Raw genomic sequence first — 27,572 nt, 5'->3', positions numbered from 1 at the left:
AATTAATTTTGAAAAATAATTAAATAGATTCAACATCTTTCTTCAACAGAATTGCAGACTGCACAGATGGTACCTTCCCAAAGGAAAAAGTACTATAGTTTACTAGGGTATATTAGACTTAACAGTTACTACCGGTATATACAGTAATGGACTTCTATACATTTTACATCAGATTAAAACTTTGGGTGTAAGATTCGGATAATTATTTATTAAAAGCTAGACCTTTTAAATGAGAATAAGAAAGAAAAGTATGTCTTTATGCCCCCTTTTCCCTGTTAATGCCCTATCGGCCCCCCTGGCTAAACTTTGCTAGATCCGCCCCTGCACAGTTACCAGCCGTCAGCTACGTAGAAAAAGATCCTGGTGTACAAAGTAATATTAAATAAATTCTAACAACAGCTTATCAAGCTTAAACGTGCTGCTGTTGTTCAGCCGCTGGTTTCCTCTTTCTGGTGCAAAGTGGGCCAAAAACAAAGAAGAGAGACGGACTCGCGACAGAAAAGCTGATCAGCTGATCATTGATCAGTTTCATGATTGAAGTAGCAGTAGGAGAGGGAGGGAGAGAGAAGAGGCCGTTGCTCCATATATTGGTTGTTAAGCTTAACGCTGGAATGCTTTACAAACATTCAGAGATGAACTTACACACTTGCTTTCCTTCTCTCTGGGATAAATTCCTCGGAGATGAAATGCGGGATTGCTAGCAAGGCTACAAATACACACAGCTGCTCTATCACATGACGCACACTGCTCCGACATGCTAGGTTATGAGCCGAGTTATGCTGTGTCACAAGTTTTGTGAGGTGCTTTTTTGATATTTAATGGATCGGATTACATTTTTTATTTCTCTCCGATATCCGATCCAGTAATTTACGTCAGTATCGGACCGATACGTAATATCAGATCGGTCCATCTCTAGTTCCTCTCGTTTTATTAGAAGCCTTTTCTCTTTCTTTGTACAGTGAACTAGGGAACAACTAGACTGCGTATAATGTTATGTTACACATTTGTTTGTGATTACAATATCAGGGTCTTTATGTGCTGTCAGCACCTGCAGTTCCAAAATTCACTTTAAGTTATACAGCGCCAAATCACAACAACACTGTTTGCATATTTAGAATCGCTTTAGTCACTTGCCTCCAGGTTGAGAAAAATTTTATTCAGGATCCGAATCGACTTCCTGCCATCTCTGGTTACTACTGTTGGTTACCTCCCATGTGGACGACCCTTTAGTGTCCACCTGCCAATCAAAGCATCTGTGCCCCTGATTTTAAGCAACTAAAACATGATTTTTATTTGTGTCAGGCAGTCTTGTATTTCTAGCCACTTTTTGATTTTTTTGGTCAGTTTCTAAGCAAAACACTCAAAATTCAGGTGATTTCAATTTATATCTGTTGGTTTTGATGGTCCTTGTAAAAATGAGCTCACTGCATTTAACCACGAAACAACCAACTGAACTCTTAATATACAGTGATTATTGTGTTATTTTTGAGTGAGATGAGAAAAAAGTTGCAGATTAATCAACAGTAAGAAAATAATGAGCGACTGCAGCCATGCTGGGGAGAGTTTTGGGAGATAGTTTGGAGACTTGCTCTCGTTTAGCTCTGCTGCACAACATTAAGGAGCTTGTCAGAATGAAAGAGCTTCTCCAGTTTCTTCTGCCACTGTGCTCTTAGTATGCAGTGCATGTTCAGCAACTTTATGTCCTATCTTTCAGGCTGGCCTCAGTGGAGAGGAAACCTCCAGAACTCAGCATGCTCAATGACGGCTACCAGATCCGCATCTGATCCCCTCCTTCACCTATGAGACTCCCTCAGCTTCTCCATATCCGTCCAGGCTCCTCAGCCACCCTGATCCAAGAGTCTCTACCCAACCCAGCAAGAGAGTCGCCAAAACCCGAGCCACATTTTTTACACAGACGAGGTGGATGGTGTTATTTAAAACAAGAGAATGGCTTAAATGGAAGACCGTGATAATGGTTGGCCTGGTCCTGATATTTCATACAGTGTTTGCTCATTTCTGTAGCAATAAATCCCTTAAAATAGTCTCATCACCATCATTCACAGGCCAAGAGGGTGGCTTTTATCATTCTGTTGGTATTTTAAACCAGTATTCTTTTTTTGGTTGAAATAGTCACCCTCTCTTAGAGACAAGCACTCGAGCAAAATCAGCTCAAATTTATTGTTAGGTTATCATATGTATTCACCAGGAGGTGGAATGGGAAGTTGTCAATATAAATAACTGAAAGTATTCGTCAGTGGTTAAAATGACATCGTCGTGCTGGAACAAAGAGATGTTCGGGTGTCGTTGCATCAAACACAACTGGTGAAATATTCACTTGTGGGTTGTTTTGGTGTCTCAGCAGTTCTCAGAACACCAGGGGAATTATGTTTTATCACAGGTGGAAGTAATGATGACTGTTTTGTTTGTTTGTTTGGGCAAAGCCACCATGAAGACGACTGAAATTACCACCTGTGTTAACAAGCACAAGAGATTAAAGCTTCATTTTTACATTTTTTTAAGAATGACAAAACAAATCTGATGGGAAGCTCTGGTCTGCCACTCGACTTTTATATTGTGGTTCGCTGTAAATGATCCAAGTCATAACTTACTCCTCAACCAGCAGCAGTTTTAGGAAGATGATTACGTAAACTCCTGTGTGCCAGCTGTATTGATTACAGTGGAAGTGCGATAAAGTATGCGGGGAAATCAAAGATGCAGAATCAATAGAGAGGATAAAAGAAGAAGAGGATGAGGTAAAGCAGTGTGAGAAACGAGGGAGTGATTCAGAGAGACGATTCACTGCAGAAGACGGAGTGATCATTAGAGCACTGCGGCAATGTTCATGTTTCATCTGCTCCTCTTCCTCAGGCGTCTGTTGAAACGTAACTATAACTCATGGCAAAACTTCATGGAAGAAGATCGAAAGACTCCAGGAACAGGCTAGACCCAGTTAATAGTCACTTTTTTTTAATATGAAGACAGAAGGACACATTTTCTGTCAAGATAAATAGGCAGACTTAGCATTTACGTCCACATCTATATTTATTAAAGAGACTCATTTTCCATCATATTCACTTTGCAGCAAAGAGCAAACAAAAGCTCTGCTGTTGGATGGAAATCAGACAAATTTAAAAAAATAAATAAATAAAACAGTTGTGGGTATAATTTCTCACACAGCTCATGTCTGAGCCATAAAGGCAGGCAGGCGGGCGGGGGGGGGGACGGCAAAAGCTGGCCAAGATCTTGGGAAACATTGATCATAATCTTTGGTTTGTAGTGTGGGGGAGAAAATCAATATGTAAATTTTGTTTTTCTCATCCTTTCATTTACCAGTGACCGACTGGATTTCCCGTTTCCTGGTAAAATAGGAAAAATCTACACTGAAAAAAGCAGAGCTCAAATGAAAATGGTAAGCTTTGACATACAAACAAGAACCTGCAAGCCAAACGTTAAATACACGGTGTTCTGTTCTCACACAATGCACCAAAAAGAAGAAAAATCTTGATCCAAAAGTCAGGAATCATTATTTCTAAATCTGGCTTGGAGAAAACCTGTAGAGTTCAGCTGTGGCCACTCTGCATGTTCACACAGTAAACCAACATAGTGCTGGCCAGTTGACTGCTGTTCCACCAACAGCTGGGACATAAAATGATTCAGCTGGTCCAAGATCAGCTGTAGCCAGTTTCTCTACTAAGGCAAACAAGGAGCGATGTTGCTGACTGAATGAATCTCAGCAACAAAAGCCTCATTCAAGACGGCCAGAGAGGATGTAACAGTCTGTGCAAGCTGTCGGCAGATATCAGAGACGGGGCCAGAGAGCCCTTCAAGGTGTTTTGGTACAAAATGAGAAAAATAGTTCTGAAATCTCCAGGTTTTAATCTAAATTAGATTGGCTTTTTTTTCTTAATAGCATGAAAAAATATATATTTTACAGCCAATATAAATCTGTTTTAAAAAAATGATCAGATATTACCTAAAGGACGATATTCGATGTTCTTTAGCTTCCCACTTGTGTGCCGTCCAGTGTGACACACACTCTAACCAAATCATTTATTTGTGAGAACCGTGCAACGTCTGCAAAATGAGTGCAAATCTTTTTGTGGTTTTTTTTTTTTGTCTAAGTACAGGAGACAATAAGGGCAAAACACGCAAGTTCTCAGAGCAGCCCGAAGAAGTTTGTTTTTGCCCCCTGAAGCCAAGTGACCTATAAGAGTCCATTCAGTACTGTATGCAGTTTCATGCTTGATCTATTGTAAAGGTGGTCCAAAAATTCCAGTCAAGCTTAAATCCGATGGTTTTTTTGGATTCTCCTGTTGAGGCCTTCAGTGAATAGCTAAGCTAAGCTCAAAAGCTTGAAATTAATGAAGCTTGAAATCACACATTACATGCGTTCAGCATTTATCCATCTGAATACAAATGCTTGAAATGATGGCTGAATATCTCATATCTGCATATCCGGATTTTCTTTCAAACTGTACGCAAACGTTTAATCAAAGCAGATTTTAAGCATACATGCCTTTATGTGATCTGTGATCTACATCGTGTCTGTTACATCCGCAGAATGTACCGCATGGTTTTAAGTCTTTTGGGTGACAACTGCAGAAGTCAGTTTTAATTCAAAACAAGATATTTCTAAGTACATCCACAGTCCTCCATCACTGCCCACAGACCAGCTCATTCAGAGAAATTTACATGAATTTGGTGGCTTAGGATAAATATTCAGAATTGTATGGTGGAATAATTTGATGATTCAACATTTGACTTCTATAGTTTTCACCTGAACCTTTAACTCAGATTTGTGTTTCCCAAAACACCCAAAGTTTAAAGCTCATCTTTGTTCACTTACACCAGGGCGCTGAGTAAAGATCCCTGTGGAACGCTGTTTTTAAACCTTGTGCTTCGGTTTTAAAAAAGGAAAGTTAGACATTGTTAAAGAGGCGAGGAGTGGTTCCTGTTTTGTTTGACAGTTAGTGGCAGTAGGTTGCTGATGAATTTAACATAATTAAGGAAAGTCCAGAAAGTCTAGAAAAATCAGAGGTAGCTAAATCTGCTTTTTCAGCACAGTGTCTATCCATATAGTGCCACACACGAATTAAAGCTGATTTGGTAGGGAGAATTTACAGTGCAATAGGTCACACCAGCTGCCCTGGAAGAGGTTCAGATGGGAAGAAGGAGATGACCCAACAAGGAAGATTGTCCAGACTTTGATCATGCAATGTTTTACTACTATTAGCAGAGTTGTAGAACGTGATATGCATATGAAGGAATCAAACACATTTGTTGTCCCTTAAGGAAAGACTGTGGTGAGGAACCCTTAATTTGGCAGTATTCACTGGGTGCCTTTAACAGCGTGTGAACCTGGTCTTAGTTGAACTGTGTGTCTAACAGAGCAAAGGTGATCTTTAATGGCTGGAACGTTTTGGGAAAACTTTATTTTTTCTTTGGTTATTCAGAAGGATTTCGGAAATCTATGTGTAAATGTGATCATTTGATTGTTTTATCGATTTTCTTTGACTGTTTCACTACACCCTCTTAATCACAGAACGTGTGTTTTGTTGCCACTTGCCACTGCGAACATTTTATGCTAGCTTTTTGCTTCAACAGTGAGCTATGCACGCACTGTGTTAACCGAAACATATGAATCCTTGTCTTCCAAAGTTGAAATGCTGGAGGGGGAAAGTGTTTGTTGCTCAATGTACACAAGGCAAGTCGTGTTTTCAACCATCCGCACAGAAAAAAATCTTTCAGAATGATTCTACTTAGCTTTTTTCTTCTGTATATCCAGGCTGATTCAAGGTGCTGTGAGCAAAGCAGAATATTTTTTAGATATTCCTGATGTTTGGACCAGCACAGCACGGAGACTGTTACATGTGAAACTCTGGAGCAAACTAACCAGCCGAGCGCGTTCATATTTGTGCTGATGGTTGCGTGTTGATACTTTCTAAAGGCTTGATGTTTGTTAGCATATAGGAGAAGCACAAAGTTATTCTGCTTTTTGAGGCTGTTTCACTGCAATGAAATGATGCATTTTCTTACTGAAGAAGCAACATATCTCAGAAGATTTTTAGGAATGACAGGCACTGATGCCTTTGTATTTTTGGAACTACAAACTGATGATCAACAAGTTTCGAAGGGCCTAACTTCAGACTGCTCTCTATGACTATGATGACTTTGTTCAAAGAGAAAGATCAAAACTTTACCCAAAGACAGTGATAAACAACCAGACTGCTGAGCAGGGACACACAAACTGCATCATGTTACGTTTCACTGAGGTCACAAATGGCAGCAAAGCAACCTGAAACAGTTAAACTCCATGTAGCAACTTACATTTGTTTCTGTGTCCGTTTGCAATTGCAACTTCTGTGCTTGACAATTTATCTGACTGAATCAGTTTTATTTGGAGTTTAATAATCGATTGTAATCTATCATTTTGAATGACAAGTGTTTCTTTAAAAAAAAACAAAAAAACAGCCTGTACTTGTAGCAGGTGCTGTTTTTGAAGGCCTTTGAGTTGTTTTCAAGTGCTCATACCATGTTTCTCCACTCTGACGCTAACTGTTCTGGTCTTGTTCCCAAACCTCTTCCGTCATGCTCGACTTCAGAAGATTGGAAAACAAAAAAAAAAGTTGGTTTAATTTCTATCAAATATTCAGCCAATCACCTAATTCGTGCATGCTTAAAGACTGATTGGTAACTCTCTGGCAACTTCCTGTCGCTAGGGAAAAATGCGCCTTCACTGACCAGCTGACGAGTGGTTGCTGGTGGTTGCCAGGTGAAATTGGTCACAAAGTTGCTTTGGTTGCTAGCAGATTCCCACGGTTGCCCATAGTTTGCATTGAGGACACAAACTTGCAATTACTCACCAAACAATAGTGGACCTAATTAATGACGAGGAGGTTTTCAGCGCACCACCATCTACCTCTTTGCAATCAGTATCACCTAACAACTGCAAACTGGTCGAGGGCTTTTTTCCAAAGAAGCGGTTGCTGAGGGTCACTGACTCTAGGCCTGTGTGATGGGGCGGCTAACAGTATTAAACTGTTCAGTAAAACTACCACTTTTTCCCCCCTGCAGCAGCTTTACACAGATCCACCAGTCCCTCTGAGAGGCACTGCTATACTGTAAAATGTACTATATCCTGTTCTTAAGTTCAGCTTTTCATAAATCAGCTTTACATTAAAAGTACTGTCACATTACAAAAAAACCCAAATCCTCCTGCAGCCACATTATTGCAACAGATGTCACAGCCATCATAGCCATCTTGATGGCCTAGAACAAGGACGCCGATCACAGACGTAGCCTGCTGTTGCATCCAGTAATTAAAAAAAAAAAAATAGAAATCTGTTTGTGCCACAGCTGCTGACACACTTAAACACATATAAATACAAACAGTCTGGTGGACTGTGACGCGTATCCACGCCAAGCTTCCAGTGCCTCAGCCGTGTCAGATAGAATTGTTTTTACTTTAATTATAACCTTGTATCTGCTTTGTGTTCGGGGGAGTTGCCCTCGTGTGTTCCACGAATAACGTGTCATTCACGCTGACCGCACGTTTTCCTTTCGTGTTTGGCTCACCGGTTTTATTCAGATGTTCTGTGAAAATAAGAAAGCAAAAAAAGCTGTTTTGTTTCCTGTTTTCTTGCCTGATTTTCTTTTTTTTCCTCTTTTTTTTTTTTTGTGAGCCTGTAAAGCGGACACGTTTACTTCGTGCTGCAAAGAACAAAGGGACAGGCAGCCTAGTTTGTGGCCCATGAAAAGCAAAAATAAGTGTGTCTGTGTGTGAAATGAAACTCCAGCTGCATATTTATCCAGTGATGAATTTGATTTAACAGCTCAGTGGACCGACTGGAGCCAATGGATCGGATTGATGAACACTGAGTTTGAGGAAAGTGCTCTAAAGAACACACACATGCACACTTCATCCAGATTTCCTGTGTAAAAACACAGTGTGAGGTTTTTTTTGTTTTTGTTTTATGGCAATCAATAGTGGGAGAAACTGTGAGCCCAGTGATCATTATTATTGTAAATCTCCTACTGTTACAGTGTGATTGGTCTTGATAGCAGCTGTTTTTATCAACAACTGTAGCAGCATGTGTTCTTTTAATAAATATTCTATGTTTTTAACCTTGTGGTCAAACTGATTAATAACAAATTAGTGACGGATTGATTAATAGATCCTTAAACCAGAAAACTAGCTAACGTTTTTTAGACTTGTCTGGCATGTCTTGGCAGCCAAATACAACTTGATGTAACTTGATCTCTTTATAAGGGGAACTGTTATGCTCATTTAGACTTTACTAAAGACTGTGTTGGACAACCACCTGTTTAAGCTGGTTTTATCCACATGTTGAAGAAGCACAAACATGGAGCATACTTGTCAAATGAGTTTAGTACAAGCATTTTTGGCTTCATACGCTCATCATCCACTTCATGAGGTATAGCTTCTTTGTGGTTCCTAAATTCTTCATGGCACAGATCCAACAAGTTTCTGGAAATATTCCTCAGAGAATTTGGTCCATATTGATGTGATAGCGTCACACTGTTGCTGCAGATTTGCTGGCTGCACATCCATGATGAGAATCTGTGTAAACTGTGGTAATAAAGAGATGAACATGGTCAGCAACAATAATCAGGTAGGCTGTGGTGTTTGTACAAAGGGAGCCAAAGTGTACCAAGAATATGTCTACAAACCAGCCCAGCAGCTAACAGAAGGCAGGATGGTTCCATGCTTTTATAATGTTTACACCATATCAGAATATCCTGCCATTTAAAAGTTGCAGCAGAAATCAGGACTCACCAGACTCTCCAGTCTTCTACTGTACAGTTTTGGTGCACCCACGTGACTTTTAGTCTGAGTTTCCTGTTAGCTAACAGGAGTGGCACCTGTCCTGGTTTTCTGTTCTGGTTTGACGTGCTGTGTGTTCAGAGTTGCTTCTCTGCATACCTTGGTTGTGATGAGTGATTGTTGGACTTCCTGGTGAATGAACAGGGTTAATCTTAAAAGTAAGCATGCTCAATTACACAAGCATGTCTATCTGACTGAACGGTAGACTGGTTCATTGGCTGACTCAGTGCTAAATGTATGGAACAATTATGATTCATAATTATCTCAGAGAACATGTTTCACAAAATCCAGCAAAGCACAAAGCCCTCCAGCAATCTTGAAAAGCAAACAGCACGGGACCAACGTGATGCAGCGTTCATGAGGAAAGTGCGGGTAAGGCAAGAAAACAACAAAATCGGCACTTTCTCCTCTCCTGTTGAAGCACTGTTCAGCAGCTCAGCCCTACAAATCTGATCTCTGGTGTGAAGTTCAAAGCTAAACGCACTCGCAGCAAACTCTCCTTAAACTTTCAGGGAGAACAACAGAAAGAAGACAAACAGAGGGAAACTACAGTGTGTTCTTCCTCTTTAAGTGACGCTCCTGTGCACACCGTCGTACACCTCTGTGCTACACAGCCTTTTGATAAAATAATCTGCTTACGTTCCACTGCAGATGTGTGTGTGTTTCAGACAAGCACATGGAGGCAGCAGATTTAGAGAAATAATCCTTCATTTTTCAGCAGCAGCTCAGGGATTGGAAGGCAGGGGAGGTTCACCTCACTCAGCTTAATGTGATGTAATGTTTGTGTGTGAGCACAAAAACACTGTCACAGGGATCAAACTGTAGAGATGAGAAGCCAGCAGAGCTTTTCTCAATGTTATGAAAAAGAGAGGTCAGATTGGGTCTCTGGTTGGCCCTGGGTTTTTGATTTGTCCTTCCTGGGGGTCATGTGTGAAACCTTTTACTGTCCAGGACCACAAATCACATCAACCCAAAAAGTCCCTTTGCAACCTGTGCGGTCTTTTCAGAGCAAAAGCTCCCTGTTGAAACTGTGTTAAACTGACTTAAACCTTTCATCTGCAGCACCTCCTCAGATTACAGATTTGATTTTAGGACTGCTGCAACCCACACACGTTTCAAAGCCTTTTGGCTACAGGTACATTTCCTTGAAGATTCCAGAAATCTGCCGTATTGTTCAGGTGAGCTGAGGAGACAGGAGGCATGCAAGGGAGCTACCCTCATGAATGCCACACACAGTCAAAGCATTCACACTTCTTGAACTTCACATCCATGTTAACACTCAGCGAATCAAACCACTTTGGTAAATAGAATAGTTGTTTAAGGCAGTAATTATCAGGTTATGCACTTTAAAAATAAATGAATAAATAAGAGAAGACTCGATCATCTGTGAGAATGAGGTCCCAGCATCATTTAGAGAGGAGACGGGTGCGCCAGTAGCAGACCTGCCAGTTCCAGTCCTCTCCATCATGCTACATGCTGTTGGTCTGTGAGCATCTGTTCCACTGAGGGACATTCAGAACCTCAACTGTGCAACAATCTTGAAATTCCGGGCAGTTATTTTGAAACTTCGTCTGTATTAACTTTAATCACTGAACAAACACAAACAAATCTGTCCTAAAAAAAAGGCTCAGATTTAGCTGACTTCCCCTAAAATTAGGTTTTAAACACCTTTTCCAGTCAAAGTTGAACCAGAGACTCAAAGAATCCTGAACAGAAAAAAAAGATACAGAAAACATTTTATAAAACCTTACTTTGGCACAAAGTTAACAAGCATTTTAAGCTGCTTTTAAATCAGTGTTAACTATTCTATACATGCAGTTTTATGATATTATATTAAGGATATTAAATCATTTTGGTAGTGCTCAAAATACAGCATTTTAAGATGGTGACTTTTGCTTCTTGAAAGACTTTGGTTGTACCAGCAGTGCTGCAGCTCTCTCACAGACTTGTGAGTGCAACATCTCATATCTCATATATCACACATACCTCAGCTCTAAGTCAGTTTTTAGTAATGAATTCAAGATGATTTTCAAGCAAAAATCCACATAAACCTCTGAATCCATCATCGTCATCATCTTGCACCTCTCAACCAACCAAAACTGTGTTTATTCACCTGCCATCCACCTCATTTGTTTACAAGCACTCTGCTGCTGACATCTAGTGGCCAAAACTCAAACAACTCCAAAGACACCTGCCACAAGCTTGTTGGTATGCTGCTAAGAAATCTGATGGGCACAAACTTTTGTGCATCAGCTGTTGACAGAAGCTTGCTCATAAATGCTGCAGAAATCACCAATACCAACTCCACTTTGTATAATTTTCCTGATTATAATGTTACTCTCTGTAAACGGGCAAGTTTTGAAACCCGACCCCCGTCGACTCTGCAATAGGATGCAGAGAGGAGCCCTTGAAGCCTGCTGAGATCCAGCCGAGTGTCTTGCTGCAGTGCGGAGTGACGCTCAGAATATCAAAAGATGTGGGGCCTGTTATGCAGAGGCACACTCTGCGTCAAAAACAATTACACCAGCACTTCCATTAACAGCCAAAGAGGCAAGACTGTAGAGAAAAAAACAACTGTTTCCCACCAGGAGGACAAACAGCAGGATCCTAATTTATATGATTATTTCTCCAAGAACCAAATAACAGGGCAACAATGACATCTTCTATTATATATGGGCAAAAAGAAACATTAAAATAGTCTGAGAACATATTCCAAGATGCAGTAATCAGTATACACTGTGTGTACTACTTAGTGAACATCCTGGACAGTAAAGTACTGGCAGTCAGATTAAAGAGCAGTAAAGTTATTTTACTGTGGACCTGTTATCTGCAAAAAACAGTCTGTTACTGTAGAAGATGAACAGTAGGAAGGGCAATAAATTACTGTCAACCAAATGTTGTATAACACTTTTCATGCAGATTAGTGCAGAACAAACAGCACAACATGAAAATATGCAGTAAAAAGCAACTCAGTATCAATGAACACGAAGAAAAATTAAAGAATACAATAATTTTTAAAAATTGCCTACAAGTCTAATAAGAACACCTCAAATAAACTTGAGAACAACTAGAATATAGCATGAATTCGGCCACTTGTCTGTCTTGTTTATGACCATATATCAGTGTTTTTCCTTTTGCAGCACACAGTTATGCAATCTTGCTGTATGCAACATTTTAACAGCTACTCTGAATGCAGGCTGTAAGTTTCCTCCACGGGGGGGGGGCTGGGAGGCAAAATGATGAAGCTGTAAACTGATGTAAATGGCCTGTATTTATATAGCGCTTTACTAGTCCCTAAGGACCCCAAGGCGCTTTACATATCCAGTCATCCACACATTCACACACTGGTGATGGCAAGCTACATTGTAGCCACAGCCACCCTGGGGCGCACTGACAGAGGAGAGGCTGCCGGACACTGGCGCCACCGGGCCCTCTGACCACCACCAGTAGGCAACGGGTGAAGTGTCTTGGTGAAGGACACAACGACCGAGACTGTCCAAGCTGGGGCTCGAACCGGCAACCTTCCGATTACAAGGCAAACTCCCAACTCTTGAGCCACGAGTTGGCTTCAGTGACATCAAAGCCTCACTTTTCACATCTAGTTTCAAAACACCAAAATGGTGACAACGAAAACGTTGAACGCGAGGCTTCAAACAGGACTTTAGTAACCAATGAGTGGCACCACATGTTCACTTATTTCGTTTTTTCTTATTAGGGCAAAAAAGCCGATGGTAGGTTGACAAGATACATGAGCTAACTTAATACACCAAATGTATATCAACACATAACAACCACAACAACTAAAGTGTGTGACACAAAATAACAACTACCACATCATTTTCAAATTAATGGTTTGAATATGAGCAGTTACAGTCCAATGAGTCTGTTAAGCTAGCCCGAGAAAAACTACTGTAAAAAACCAAAACAAAAAGTGCTAAAGCTTTATTAGAAGTCAGTGTATAAAATGCAAAAATGATTGAAACCAAAGGTAAATGTAATAGAAAAAGAACTTTTATTTACAAAGTGTAAACTTCCAGCAAAAATCAACTCCTTAAAATGATACAAAAATACATCCAGTCTTTATTTTCAGTATTTACATGTGTGAAAATATGACACAAGACCACTCCAGTAACAACCGACCATACTGATATTTATGCAGAATTAAAATTTAGAGTCCTCAGCGGACATATACATCCATGTTTTCCATATAACATCTTAATTTAACTATAAATAATTGAAATATATGAGAACTAGTTGAGTGCTGTATAGTGCTTAGTTTAATTTTTGGCACATTGTGAAATATAAGAGAAAATCATTACATGGCTGTGATGCAACCGACACAGGAGATATTTCTGAAGATCTTTAGAAATACAAGCTAAACTTTTATTTATATTTTGTTAGTTTTTAAAGGAGAATGAGCACCGTCTTGTTATCAAAAGAAAATGATCAAGTTTTCCAAATTAGCAGCACTACAGTAAACGTTCAGCTTTAAAAAGTGACTTAAAATCCATCCCTTCATCGATACAGCTCGAAAGGAAACATTAGTAAGAAAGAAAACTTTCTATTTATTAAAAAACAAAAGAAAGAAAATATGGTAAACATCTCTACATGGTGGGAAAAATGTCAAATTAAATATGTTACTACTGCTTTAAAATGATGATCATTTGGATGTTTAGAGATATGAACACGTTAATCATTTCAGGGGAAATCCAGACTGCCAGAATTCATTTTTTACTCATCATTTAAAGAACAAGACCTAAACTTTTAGTTAAAACCCCTGAACATAATGTGCAGGAAAACAACCGCCTGCTGGGGTTAAGAAATGGGACGCGCCACCATGCAGCAGGAAAAACAAGAAAAGCTTTAACATAATTACTTTTTCCTGCCTGAACAAAAAAAATAAATTAAACTAAGAAAAAAAAATGTTATTTTAGAAAGATACCTCTCCTTACGCTTCAAGCTCCTCCCACCACATAAGCATCCCCACTCTCTCAGGTGAAAGTCCTCTGCACAAAGCCATTTAGCAAGTGGGTCTCATTTCATAAGCAGACTTAAACATTTTGCCACTTAAAGATGGGGCATTTTTGGAGAAAACATCACAAATTATAATTTAAGTGGTTCAACGGGGATTTAGGCTCCTCCTCTACCTTCTGTTTGTTTTTCATCCCATAACAAGACATGAAAAGTAATAATAGTATAGATGGGTAGAAATAGTATCAATAGTTTAATCACAAAAAATAGAGAAAAATAAATATTGTTGTAACTCCGTGAAGCAATCTGTATGAAATCATTAATTTAACTTGCAGCCACTCTTGGAGAGGACTTGAAAAGGGTTTTCCCTTTTAATAATAAAATCACATACTGAATTAAACACCCCAGCATTTAATGTTCATCCTGTTTTTGTTGTTTATGTGGGGAAGAAACTGCAGATTCCTTGAACATTCCTACTTTCCTCAGTGGACCTGCAGCGCTTCAGCACCAAATGCGGAAACGAGCGAGGAGAGGGAGATGGTCCGATGAGTGCCGATGGTTAGGCAGGCCGTTGACTTCCTCGAGCTCCGCCTGGCCGACCAATGACAGCCTGCCCAGCAGCTGGAGGCCCCGCCCACCTGGAAGTGAGGGAGGTGGAACGAAATCTTTCAGAGAAAAAGGACAGAGGGAAAAGAGAGAAACTGAATTAAAGAGATTAAAGATTAAAGAAGAAGCAGAAGGAATTCAGAGATAGTGGCTTCCAGCAGGTATTACTTAATACAGCTTTAAGATCTTACTGTTTGAAAAGTCACCAGTGACGGTATGGTAACATAAAGACAAATAAATGAATTAACCCATAAAAAAGTAGGAAATCGACTCCATTTAAACAGCACATCTCATTTTTAAGCCACTCCAAGCAGAGAAACAACAGTCACCCTTTCACATTAACTCATACAGAAGTTTTTTATTTCTCACGCCTCTGTCACAGTTTTGAGGGTTCAGTGTCAACAAAGGACATTTGGATATGGAAGCTAAAAACAGCCATAAAGGCACATTCAGCAGCAGTAGTGAAAGGGTTTGTACATGTAAAGGATTTAACAGCCTGCTCAATCTATTAACAGCCTTTTAGAGACATTTGTTCCCAGACGGACCCATGATCATCTACAGAAAGCATATTATTGCCAATATAGACGCTTACAGCAATTAAAGGAAATGTACCTATCTTTAAAGTCTGAGATTTTAAAAGACTTAAATACTAATAGAAATACTAAAGAAAATCTGACCTTTGTGTGTTTGTGTGTTTGTGAGAGAGCGTACCGGGACTATACAGGATGTAATCCACTGTCAGGGCCGTGCGGGAGTGACAGGTGGTGATCTCAGGTCTCCTGTCAGGCATCAGGTGATGTTGATAAGACGACTGCAGCTTCAGGCTGTGCTCGATCCTCCACGCTCTGCATACGCGTGGTTAGAGAGAGTTTGTCCATTTTTATTATGGCGACAACCAGCTTTTCAATTACTGAGAACTAAAAAGGCAGAAATGAAAGGAGGAGGGAGTGACGAGAGAAGGACGGCGAGACTTTACCTGCTGAATTCATAAGCAGCTTTGGCAGCGAGATCCTCCACACTGAGATTAGAGATCGCTCCCTCTACAGCTGACGGAGAGAAAAGGACAGGCGGTTGTTAGTGACGAGGTTCAACACACTAATCACTAAACTCTATTAACATCTCTCAGGCAAACTGGCGACAATCCAGGACAACATGAGTAACTTTCTAAGCAAAGTCTGAATAAAAGATTAAACAAATGGAGATCAAAGTCAAACCTGCCTAATCACGTGCTGCACTGCGAAGTGGATGTTAAATTAAATGCAGGTTAAGCTTTGGAGGCCTGAATTTTTCTAGACATCATCCGATAGAGAAGCACACATAATTACACTTATTATTTTAAGTACATACATATGTTCATACCGACAAAAATGGCTATCTGGAGTATACCAGTACAGGCATGATGTACTCATAATGGTCAGAAAATTGGAAGTGGATGGTTGGACACTTTGTGCCCTCAATAGCTGAAGGAGAGGAGAAAAAAAGCAAACCATTGATACAGTTCTATATTATTAGAGGATTCGCTATATTTTGATTTCTAATAAGTCCTTTGAGACAGAGCTAAACGCAGCCACAGGGAGTCCACGAGCCAGTGCACTACTAGCACCAGTCTGAGGCCTGGATAAACAGGCAGGGTCGAGTCAGGAAGATCATTCAGTGTAAAATCATCGAGAAGTAGCTCTTCGACTTGAACCATTTCTCACACTTTTTGCACACTAAGCAGCTGATTATGTAGCGTGCACAGTGTACTACTGGAAGTGCTTTCAGACACCTTGCGTCTTTAACCTGCCAGCTCACGAGCACACAGTGATGTGGGATTTCTGACAGCACCGTATGAGAAAAGAGCAGAAACTGCAAGTGGTCGTCAACTATCCTGCCGGCTGCATGTTCCACTCAGGCATCTCTCTCACGTAAACCAGGCACGATATGCCCTGAAGTGCAGCTGACGCAAACCGACTCCCACTGTGCTCTAAGTGTGAGAAACCACCTCCCTGAACAACGAGCCGGCTGGAATCTTTTGACTTTTTCCAGAATTCTTTTGAGAAAACAGCTTTTCCAAAGTTTACCTGTAGGGCTGGTGGGCGAGGTCTCAGCACTAGCTTTGTTTTCATACTGGCACTGATGGGTTATTCCCAGGCTGGGAGACCAGATTGGAGACATGAGGAGACGCTGACCTCTGGGACTGTTTTCCTGACCTGACACCTACACAAACACCCAGAAAAGAAAAGGGGGAAAGAAAAACAAAACGGAGAAGTGAGTGTTGGGGATTGAAGCATCGAGTATTTCTTTTTTTGATGAGTGGGAAATGGACACTGTGAGGCGACAGAAACCAGGCAAAAACAAATTGGATTTACTGAACTGAAAACCACAGATGACAGTTTTGCATGAATGACCATCAACGACCAGAATGTCTACTAACTATAAGTTAATTGATCAGTTTGTGAGTGGCACAATATTCTCACCATGCCAATCTGCATTCCACTATACTGCAGGCAGCCTGTGGTCAGGAAACTGTACAGTGGACTCCAGGGAGCAGAGTTAAAATCCCCACATAAAACCACTGGGTTAACCTGCCCGTTTGGGAGGCGGGACAGTCGGTTGATCTCAGCCAATAAGATTGCCAGCTGGGCCAGTTTGATGTCACCTCGCCGGGGGTTGTAGAGAAGGTGGGTGTTGGCGACACAGATGAATGAGGAGGGATTTAAATGACTGAAGCTCTTGTTAGGTCGCAACAGCACAACCAATCCCACGTTGTCTCGGTCGAGGAGGGTGTCGCCGGGCCGGAAAAACTCGACGGGATTGGAGGAGAGGAGGGAGAAGCGGGAGGTTTTGAAGACAACGGCACAACCGTCTGGTTTCTTTCCTGTCCGCTTTTTATACTCACAGTGATAACCTGACAAACACACACAAAGATGGGTTATTATCTTAAAAATATCATGAATAAATGACAAAGAAATATCACAGACAGAAACAATCAAATTATATCAAATTTTACCACAGCAAAAAGGCCTTAAACCTGGGCTGGCTCTTATATATTGCTTTTCCCACCAGCTCAGCATGCTTTATATAACATTTCAACCTCAGAAAACACTTTAATGATGAGTTTTCAGATCCATCTGAAGTAAAATAACCAATAAAGCAGGTTGTGAATTAGGGTGTGACAGTGAAACTGAGTTTGTGATCAGACTCACAACTCAGAAGATCGATTAAAAAAAAAGAGAAATGAAATGAAAGGAGCAAAATGCTCGAGTCTCGACTCCGAAAAGCAGTGAGTGGCAATAACGTCGCTTTACCCATCTTTAATATACAGTCTGTTTGCACTAGTTAGGGAAGATTTATCTGTCTTCACTTTTTTTGTCTTTCACTTTTAACGGCCCTCCCAAGCACACACATGTACACACAAAAATGAGCAGCAGTACCTAGTGCCTGGAGAGCAGGCTTAATCTGGTTTTCATAGTGGTCCTCCTGCACTTCCTGAAGACACAGGATCTAAAAAAAAAAAAACAACAACAAAAAAACCTCTCATAAATTTATGATGAAGAGCCAAAAGTATATGGACACGTTTACCAACACCCTTCTGTGCATTTTGCTGTTTTCTGGTGGTTTGCAACTCCTATTAATGATGCAGCACAATGACTTTGAACCACTGTGTGTTACAAACTCTGTGGCAACAATTTCACTTCTGCTTTAAATGGGCTTAATCGATACGTTAATGTCAACTCCAAATAACCTAGGATAAAGGATCAGATAAAGGATCCAGTGCAGCCTATAAGTTTTGATAAGATGAGTAACAAGATATTTAAAAGATCAGGATGCACAGCCTGTAACTTGTGATGGCCAAACTCCTAACAGGTTTTACTGAATGTAACTCTCTAAACTTAAGCACAACAGAAGTAAAAGAGAAGAGTCATCATTACAAGTGGAATGAATAAACTCTCCCCAAAAAATGAACACTTGATTAGTTTAATTGCCAGTAACCAGTAGATAATATGTTCCTTTTATGGCCCAGCCCAGGTTTACCACTGAACATCAGGGCAAAACTTCCTCCTGAGACCATTAAACTATACGTATTAATACGTTTTATGACACTGCATCCCCTCACATCAGCATTGTGGTGCTGGATCTCTGCCAGTAGGTTATGCAGTCGGTATTCCCAAGGCAGGACGTCCGGGTCACAGTGTCGGTACAGGTAGGCATTGTCCTCCAGAAGCTGCTGGGAGAGGATGTTGTAGGACATCACCGAGAAGTCAAAGACTGAACTGTCGCCTGGTGGGTGGAGGTCAGTGCTGCAGGACTCCCAGTGTCTTTGAAGAGCTGAGGAGAGATGAGACAAATGGAGAGCTGGAAATATAATCTCTAAATATGAAGAAATAGAATCTGCAGCCAGAAGACAAGAATTAGCCATTTCTGTGTGCAATTTGCTTTTAGTCTGAATTGTATTGACCAGTTAATTACACTGAAACAGGCACCGTCTCCATGCAGGTTCACAGCCTGTTTTGAACACAAAAGTAGGATTGAATCTGTCAAAATGTCCATTTCCAAACCACAGGCCAGATTGCTGTTCTGGTCTTTGACATGATTCAGCTGCTTTCCCCAAAAAGGGTTCCCACTGTGGGACAGACAGGACCTCCACCTTTGCTTTTACTTGGACTTTTTCAGATTTAGATTATTGCTCTGTGGAGGGAAAATTTCCTAGCTGATCTCTTAATGGAGACTCTGCTTCCAACATGTTTTCAAGCAGCAGAAAAGACACATCAAAACTGTAATTATACTTAACAAAAGGACTCACATTTCACAGCCCTTCTTGGTGGAGAGGGCTGCGTGTTTCCTCCAGGTACCTGCCCCAGGTTTGAAGGGCAAGTGGTGCTGCGAGGCTGCCCTCCATCACTACATCCATCCCTCTGCTGCTCTGAAGTCCCTTTTGTGTCCCTGTGAGGCCCATCCAGCTCCTGAGACCCCCTCCCTTTGAACCATTGGTTGGGTTTGTGCATCACTGGCTGTGATTCTTTATGTCCTTCTTGCTGATGATGATGACGATGATAATGATGATGATCTCTGTCTGCACTCTCTCTTCGCTGTCTGTCTTTAGTCTCACTTTTAGTCCTTTCCACATTTTTATCTCTGCTGGTTTCCCCTCTGACATCTTTCCCGACATTATTCTTCACTCTGTCTTTAGTTCCATCGTTGAAGTGGTGACTAGATCGAAGGCTGCCATCTTTTCTGGAATCTAGGTGATGGTGCTCCCTCTTGGACCCTCCCTCCTTACCCTCTGTTGCTCCTCCTCTGGGTCCCTCCTTTTCTTTATTTTGTTCTTTTCTTTCCTCTCCACTCTTCCTCCGTTTGTAGGGCGGCCCTCTGTCTCTGTCGGGGAACTCCATCAAGTGGTCTGCAGAGGTGTGGAATGAGCGGCAAGCACCAAAGTCACCAAGGTTGATGTTCAGGGGGTGTAATGCCCTGTGAGTGAAAGATTCAAGGGCAGACGGGTGGGAGTGGGGAAGTCGAGAAGGCCAGGGTGGAAACCCTGGCACCGACCACCATGGATGAGGGGTGGGAATGAATTGGGGAAGGAAGGAGGACGCAGAGGAATCAGTGTTGCTCTTGAAGCGGGCCTGGGAAAGAGCAGGAAGACTGCAGGGTGGGAAAGATGAGCTCAAAGAGCTCAGCCGGCGAAGGAACATGGGATGACTGGAGGGAGACATTGGGGGGGGGGGAATCAATACACGGAGCCGATGTCTGCAGGTTCTCAGTTGTGAGAATTTGCTATTTTTACATCCATATGTCTTTTATCTAACTGCAGGTTAGATTAAATGATAAAAAAAATTTTCTGCCAGTTAGATTTAAGGATAACTTATTGTCTGAAATAACACGATGAGAGAATGATCTAAGTGGAGGCAAAAATTACTTTCAAAACCATATATTTAGTTTAAAATCGCAAAAATAACTGGCAAAAAGCCCAGGGGTGTCCAAGAACATGTTATCAAAACTGTTATATGAACTCTTCATTAAACATGCAACTTTCTAGCTGCTTTGTTGAAATGACAGCTACCAGAAGCAGCGATGGCTAAGCTAGTTGCTAACTACCTGCTGCTTCCCTGGTTGTTTTGGAGCACTTCTAGTTAAAACTGATGTGTGTTTAAATGTGGATTACACAACAAACGAGTAGGCGAATACTAAAAGGACGAATCACCAATCAGAAGTTGACGTTGCGTTTGTTATAAATGATTTCAACCGCATTGAAAATTAACAGAACTCAAACACTGTGATTCGTTTTTAACCCGGAGCTGCTAGCTCACGTCGACTTACGTGTCGTCATCGGCGACTTTGTTTAAGCCTCAGCTTGGGTGCATTTTCAGACACAACGAGATAACAGGATGGAAGTTTCGACCTTTGAGTTTGAATCTGCAGTCAGATCAAGACAAGTCGAGTCCCCGAAATCCTACGTAACTAAACGTAAAAACAAAGCGCGGAATGAGGCGTTGGCTTCATGTACCGTCAGTATTTTCGTCAAATCCAACAGGGACAACATACGGCGCAAATTTTGTGTGCTAACGTACCAGTGTAGCTACAAAAAAGGTGTGTCAAATATTAAAGAGTGGGATGACAGCTAACGAAACAAACACTCCGCTTTTACAGAGGAATCTTGCTCTTTGCCAAAGCTGGTAGCGCAACTCCCAACATTTTCAAGGCTACATAAATGCATCACCATCACTCTCGCATGCGTCTCTTTCTCGCGCTGGATGTTGTAGTCTTTTACTTGAGTTAGTTAACAGTGAGTGATATGATTCAAACTATTGAAGGTACTACAGACAACCGGGTACGGTGCGGAAAGTGGTCCGGGTGCAACGTAACTTACCATTGCTTATACATTTTTATCGAGCGCATTATGAAATGTCACTTCAAACGTTGAGGTTATCAGTTTAAAAGCGATAGCGACTCATTATTAAAGAAACCCGTGAATTATGTCAACAGCTAGGATTCTTTATTGAAAGCGCCGTGAATGAAGAATTAAAACAAAGGTCATTGTACTTACGTAAAAGCGAGCCTCTCGAAGACAGCGGTGTCGTTTAAAGCCTCTTTAAACACAAAATGTCACCTTCCAGTCTGTGTCATTTTCTGTTATAATGCGTCGTTGAAATCTGAAATAGAGCTGTCTTGTGTCGGAGTAATAGTTTGCTGAGTGTGGCTAGAGAAGCAGTGGTTTGTTAGAGCTGAGGAGTGGGCACAGAGGCAATGAACGGTATCTCTCTGTGTGTGTGTGTGTGTGTTTGGACAAACAAACCCTGCCTCGTTCCAGTTTTGTTCCCCAGTTTTCACAAATGAAGAATTTTCTAGCTAATTTTCAGATTTGGAGTACTATGGTGTCAGCACAAAAATCGTCCCCATGTGTATATTCACAGAATTTTTTTGAGTTACATGAAGGCTCGTGTAAACGGACGGAGAGCCTAATGATGCATTTAAAACTCGAAAATCTGGGCAGTACGGACCATTGTGTGTTGACAATGGTCTGTGTTCATGACAAGAAACTTCTTAAAGCAGACAAAGAAACTTAAACCAAACAGAATCAGAATCCTTTTGTCATGAATTGTTTAATTGTCATTAAACATCAAAGATTCAATGAAATTAGAAGCAGCTACATGGTAGTAGCATTTAGAATAAATTAGAAAAAAAAAACCCAATAAAAACAAGAATACCAACTATAAAACTATACAAATGTACAGGGGTTATATAGATCCGAAAGCGGGCGCACGTGTGTGTTGTATGAGTGTGAGCAGTACTGATGTGTGAGTTTGTGAGTTTGGCTGGGGTGCACGTGTGTTCAATACAGCGATGGTTCATGGAAAGAAACTGTTCGTGAGTCTGCTAGTCTTGGTTTGGATGGACCCGTAGAGTCTCCCAGAGGGCAGCAGATCAAACAGGTGGAGGTGGGATGGAGGATGGGTGGAGTCTTGTGTGATTGCATTAGCTCTGCAGCAGTAGTGGGATGTATAGATGTCTGCAACCGAGGGGTGGGGGCAGCTGATGAACTCCTGCACTGTGTTGACCTCTTCCACTCATCCTGGGAGCAGTGTGTGAACCACACTGTGGTGCAGTATGTGAGGATGCTCTGGATGACTGAGTGATGGAGGTCACCAGCAGTTTTGCAGAGATGCTGTTCCTTTTGAGCACTCTCAGGTAGGAGGTGGAGGTGTTTGCAGCCCAGGAGAGGTCAGCAGAGAGGTGGGGGGTGTAGACAGGAAGGGTGGCCTTTATGTGCTTTAAGACCAGCTGTTCCAGGGACTTAGTGATCACAGGTATGAGTGCATTGGGGTGGAAGTTGTTGAGGCTGTTTGTAGATTATTTTTTGGGTACAGGAATGATTAAAGTGGACTTTGAGTGTGAGAAGAAGGTGTTTAGTTCTTTTGTTAATGCATGCTCAGGTCCACAACTGTGTTGGACTGCCCCCTGAATTTGGTAATATGGTGGACCTAAAAGCAGATTTGCGTGGTTTGAGGAGTGTTTTGACATGACTGTTCATCCAGGGCTTCTGCTTTATGTGACGCTGATGTAGGACAGAACAGCCAGTGTGTGAACAGTCAGGTCCTCACTGTCAAAGACACTCTTAGTTATAAAGGATGTACAACTGGTTATAAAGGTGTGACCTTCAAAACCAGTTGGTTCATAAGATAAACTGATTTCTGTTGAAGTTAAACACAGAGCTTTCACAACCACAGCTGCAGATCTCAAAGGAAATACCCTTGTATTTCTGAAGCTAATATATGACACCATACTTGCATTATAAACAAACATGAGGCTGTGTAATTCTAACCTGTTTCTGCAGTGCTTTAAAGCCCTTAAATTTAATGAATTAATATAAAGTCTACTGTGAGGATGCACGATCACAAGAAAATGTGCCATAGTCCAAACATGGACCTAACTGTGTAAAGGGTAAAACATAAGAAAAGATTAGTTGTAGTTTTGTAAATATTTTGAGCAGCACCGTGTTTGCACCAACAGCAGCTCACAGTTTGCACAATAAGCATGTCAATAAAATAGAAACAGCCATTATAAAAGCTTTATTCAGGATTCAGGAATCAAACAGGATATCAAACTGATGCTGAAGATGTCAAACACATTATGTAACTGAACCGCAAAGAAGTTCTACAATTTTTAAAAATCATTGTGAACAGACAGAGAGGCGATTTAGAGAAGACTTGCAGTTAACATCAGTTTGGATTTTGACTCTTCCCACAGGTTTGAGCTCCACCAGCCCAACCTCGTGCCCATTCAGAGTGCTCAGAAATAATCTCAAGTAGGAGAAAAACAAAAGGTTTGGTTGCATCATAGCACACCTCGAGAGTGGACACATTTATTAAAATAAACCCTAAATAGCATCATTTTTATTAATTTACCAAACTTGCCTGATAAATATCAATACTTTGTAATTATGGTGAAAAAATCTCATTTGTGTATAAAAAGTCTCACATGCACAGCAGCTGTGTGAAGCAGCTGCTTCATTTGGGCAACAGGAATCAGAAATTTGCTGATTTGATTTACCAGCATGTAGATATTCTGACATGTGCTGCATTCATGCTGTTCTTCCTCTTACATATTTTTTTCCACTGTGACTGTTTGTCCATATTTGCACCTGTAGCTCTGTCCTGTCTGCTTTCATGCTGCTTTTCACGCCCTGTAGTTAAGCCAGGGCGTGCTCTAAATTTCAGGTTTTGTGTTACCTAATGTGACTCCCCTCATTGTTTATTTCTTTCCTTTTCATCCTCTTCCTCATATTTCTGCAATCAAAGCTATTCACATGGCCAAGAGAGCTGCATGAGGCCAAGTTTCAATGGGGAAGTTACAGTCATTTAAAGAACCCATTAAAATGCTCCATCCACTGTGCAAACCCTATAACACTAACAATATGGGAATTCTAGCAGTCCCAGAGTAGGCAGCCTTGGTTGGCGTACAGAAACTACTCTAGATCTAGACTGTGTTTAGGTGCAAAGCTTTCTAAAAGTCAGCATTCCTTTTCCCATTTCTTAATTTTTATTTGGTAAATGGTAAATGTTTTGGCATATTTAAATAGCGCTTTTCTACTCTGAGCACTGAGCAATTCTAGTCATTTAAGGTGGCTTTGCATCATTCATAGTTCAAAATAATCTTTCTTTATCTCATACTTGGTACAGCTCCTAAGTTCATCCTCTCTGAAACAGGCCATTTTAGTTCCTGTTCCTTTAAGGCCACCCACCCTTTAAGCCTATGTTTCTTAAAGTGTGGGGCAGGTCCTGTAGGTGGGGCACAGAGCCACTGCAGGTGGGACACTGTCAACCTGGTGAAAAATATGAAGTGAAACTGGGTTTGCTTTTACTAGGCAGAGTATACAAAAATAGTTAGCTGATGCTGCTGCACTGACCTTTAAAGGTCAACATTAGAGGAGTTGTACCTCACACAAAGATCCTTTGTTATCGTTCATCCTCGTTTTTTTTTAAACTCTCGAGAGTGTTGCGCTTCTAAAATGGGGCATATGCCACAAAAACTAGGAGCTGCTGTTGTAAGCTTACTTTCTTCTGATTGGCTGCCCCTTGCAAACAGAAGGTTTGAACAGAAGATGGGTGGGGCTTTTGTGCTCACTTTAGGAATATCCTCTCTCACTGACATCACAAAGAGCCTACCGTTGAAAAAAATGGTATGAAACGGAGCATTTAGAGCAGGGTGGAGCCAGAGCTTTAGGATCACAGGGGTTACTTGTACATAAAGTGTTCTCATAATTGAGAACCTCAATAACTGAGACTATTCCCAAAGCAGTAAATGAAAGCTTAAGCCAAGCAACAAAACAAACAAACAAACAAACAAAAACCGTAGGATATATTCCAGACTGGAGATGATTGCATCCCGCTTGGTATGACAGACTAAAGATTTCACATTTTGTGCAGTTTACTGGGGCTTTACTTTGGTGAGTTTCTGGTTAGATCCCAGTAAGAAACCGACTGGGATGCTGCAGTAAAGACAGTGACAGGTATTTGACCAACTGAAATAAAACCTCGAGCTGTGCTTGGTTTTAATTTCCAGCTTATTAAACATCCTTTAAAAGCAGATTGCAAAAGACACAGGAAACATTCTATGATTGTTATTTTTTGTTTGTTTTTTTTGTCCATCTCAGCTATTTGAAAGTTCTGGGTTTTAAGGTGCACTTGGTTTTCACTCTCCAATACAGACACTTGAATCTCCAAACCACACAATTTTCCGGCTTCTCTTGGAGCAACATTATTTCAAACCAGTGCAGCTCATAAATAAATCAGGTCTTTATACCTGAAAGGTCTGCATTTCTTTTCATGCTACAAAGACCCATAAAAAAGTCTTCATCAGCTTTCTATTCAGATATCCTCGATGCAGCACTGTGACATGATTGCTCATGCATGGTCAGTGTGTGAGCAGCATTCTCTCTTTGAGTTGAGGGATGAGTGTGACAGGGCACATTTTTTAAGAGGGAGTAAAGGTCACATGGTCAGGGGTCAGGAGAAGGGGACTTCCCATCTTTGCGTGTATGCGCTCAGTTCACAGGGGCTGATCACCAACATTCGGGAATCGTCCATCCCGTCCAGAGCCATCTCCGAGTCCAGGCAGAACCGGGAGACGAGGTGCTCCAAGTGAGTCCCTGACTTCTGCCACCGCTGCAGGAAAAATGAAGAAAAAAAACATTTAAAAAGTTAAAAACAAACGTTTAAAATCTTAACTACTTTATCATCTCATGTAAATTAGAAAACAAAACATTTACTGGTTAGTGTGGAAAACATACCACAAATAAGGAGTCCAAAAATTAATTTTTTGTTGTTGTTGCTGTGCTTCATTTTTTTTTTTGCTCACTATTGATCCAGCTGCTGTACTGCAGTCAAGAGCTGCTCGGAGGATCTAATGAATGCAGAAACCTGCAGCAGCTGTGAAAAGGTCTTCAGTCATGCTCTGCTGAGCAGGTGTATTACTGTATGACCGCAGAGAAATATGCTGAGAAACACGAATCTGACAATGACAGAGCTGATGTCACACTCTTTCGCATAAAAAAGAAAATGAAAAGAAAACGTTTTTTAGGGGTTACACCTGCACACACGGCACTGAATGGCAGGCCTCGCTCAAGTCACTGAAGTAATTTAGAAAGCATGGAATATGCAGGCTATACAGCCGCCACCGAATCTAACAATACACCAACATAACATCTAAGAAAAAAAAACAGGATGCTTCAGCAGAAATCCCCAGGAACCGCACGCCGCACGATGACCACCAAACAGAGGTTAGCACCACAATTCTCATCAGAGGACCCGTCGGAGAAGCACGCTTCACTGAATCCTGAACGCTGTTATTGGTGATCAAATCTTTACTTTCAGAAGTGCATGTGTATGCAGATTTTACAAGTATGAAAAGTGCAAGTTTTCACTGATTTATATATATCCTCCATCCAGCTGGGCCATGTTCTCCCTGTGGATGTGTGGGTTTTAGTGGGACTCATGACTCGGGCTAATTGGTGATTCTAAACTGGCCTTAGGTGTGCATGGCTGTGCTTTTGGGTGTACTCAGCCTCTCACACTCCTATAGCTGAGTTGGGCTCCAGCCTGTCTATGACCCATGTCCATATAAGTGATTAGGATCTTACAATGGTAAAATATTCTTCCAAAAATCACTTCTAAGTTGTGTCAAGCTCAACTGCTGTTAAAATGTTCATGAAAAAAGAAAGTAATTTAAGTAATCCTAATAATAAAAACAAATCAAACACTGATTCAGGCTCCCTGGTGGAGTTATTAAATGTGCCAGCTCAATAGCTTACAACTGCTTTCACTGATGATATTTGTTCCCTTTTTACTCAAATAATACTTCAATAATTGTTTGTATTGTTTGATTGGAATCATTCAGACTAATGTTAAAAGCTGTGTTTTTGTCAGGAGCGAAATTATTCTCACCTTTAATATTCATTAAAATCATTTTCTACAGATGCAAAGTGACTAACATTTTTCACATGACTCCACCAACTTTACTTGAAGCCACCTGGTAATAAAAACATATTTATGGTTGTACTTCCACATCTAATTATACTCTCTACATTTATTGATTAAAAGGTAATCATAAATTCTGACCGCTTTCAGTTTACAATGGACAGCATGTGATTCCCCACAGTCACCACTAGATG

At 41.0% G+C, this 27,572-nt stretch overlaps 3 protein-coding genes across 10 annotated transcripts in view; 1 reads left to right on the top strand and 2 right to left on the bottom strand.

The window, feature by feature from the left end:
* The window catches only part of vash2 (vasohibin 2), a 36,780-nt gene extending 28,656 nt beyond the window's left edge, over window positions 1-8,124 (top strand). For all 6 annotated transcript variants that reach the window (XM_004568421.2, XM_004568418.2, XM_004568422.2 and 3 more), the window contains exon 9: window positions 1,715-8,124. In XM_004568421.2, the coding sequence (XP_004568478.1) occupies window positions 1,715-1,784 (70 nt within the window). In that variant the 3' untranslated portion in view covers window positions 1,785-8,124. The remainder of the gene's footprint in view (window positions 1-1,714) is intronic.
* Window positions 8,125-12,840: 4,716 nt separating this feature from the next.
* Window positions 12,841-21,669, bottom strand: angel2 (angel homolog 2 (Drosophila)). 3 transcript variants are annotated; one of them, XM_004568416.3, is made up of 9 exons: window positions 21,450-21,669; window positions 19,209-20,104; window positions 18,522-18,733; window positions 17,839-17,908; window positions 16,882-17,312; window positions 16,486-16,621; window positions 15,399-15,468; window positions 15,134-15,267; window positions 12,841-14,481 (listed from the first exon to the last, which is right to left on the bottom strand). In XM_004568416.3, exons 2-9 carry the CDS (start codon window positions 20,095-20,097, stop codon window positions 14,318-14,320), a joined length of 2,106 nt encoding a protein of 701 aa, XP_004568473.2. In that variant the 5' UTR covers window positions 20,098-20,104; window positions 21,450-21,669; the 3' UTR covers window positions 12,841-14,317. The 3 variants fall into 3 exon arrangements, with proteins under 3 accessions (XP_004568473.2, XP_004568474.2, XP_004568472.2); XM_004568417.5 differs by lacking the exon at window positions 21,450-21,669 and adding an exon at window positions 20,723-21,407 and having other exon boundaries at window positions 12,841-14,454; XM_004568415.4 differs by lacking the exon at window positions 21,450-21,669 and adding an exon at window positions 20,723-21,403.
* Window positions 21,670-23,457: 1,788 nt separating this feature from the next.
* The window catches only part of galnt14 (UDP-N-acetyl-alpha-D-galactosamine:polypeptide N-acetylgalactosaminyltransferase 14 (GalNAc-T14)), a 238,557-nt gene continuing 234,442 nt past the window's right edge, over window positions 23,458-27,572 (bottom strand). The window contains exon 15 of the mRNA XM_076874145.1: window positions 23,458-26,067. Coding sequence (XP_076730260.1) covers window positions 25,909-26,067 — 159 coding nt within the window. The 3' untranslated portion in view covers window positions 23,458-25,908. The remainder of the gene's footprint in view (window positions 26,068-27,572) is intronic.

Source organism: Maylandia zebra, linkage group LG15, assembly GCF_041146795.1.
Source record: "Maylandia zebra isolate NMK-2024a linkage group LG15, Mzebra_GT3a, whole genome shotgun sequence".
NCBI lineage: Eukaryota > Metazoa > Chordata > Actinopteri > Cichliformes > Cichlidae > Maylandia > Maylandia zebra.
Note: the sequence above shows the minus strand (reverse complement) of the source record. Positions and strands in the feature narration are given on the sequence as shown.

Excerpts from the sequence above, each read along its gene's own strand:
- angel2 (XM_004568416.3), bottom strand. The coding sequence starts at position 20,097 with ATGTTCCTTCGCCGGCTGAGCTCTTTGAGCTCATCTTTCCCACCCTGC. Across the intron at positions 18,734-19,208 it reads ACCAAGAAGGGCTGTGAAAT|CTCTTCAAAGACACTGGGAG; the intron begins GTGAGTCCTTTT and ends ATCTCTCCTCAG. Across the intron at positions 17,313-17,838 it reads GCCTGCTCTCCAGGCACTAG|GTTATCACTGTGAGTATAAA; the intron begins GTACTGCTGCTC and ends TGTGTTTGTCAG.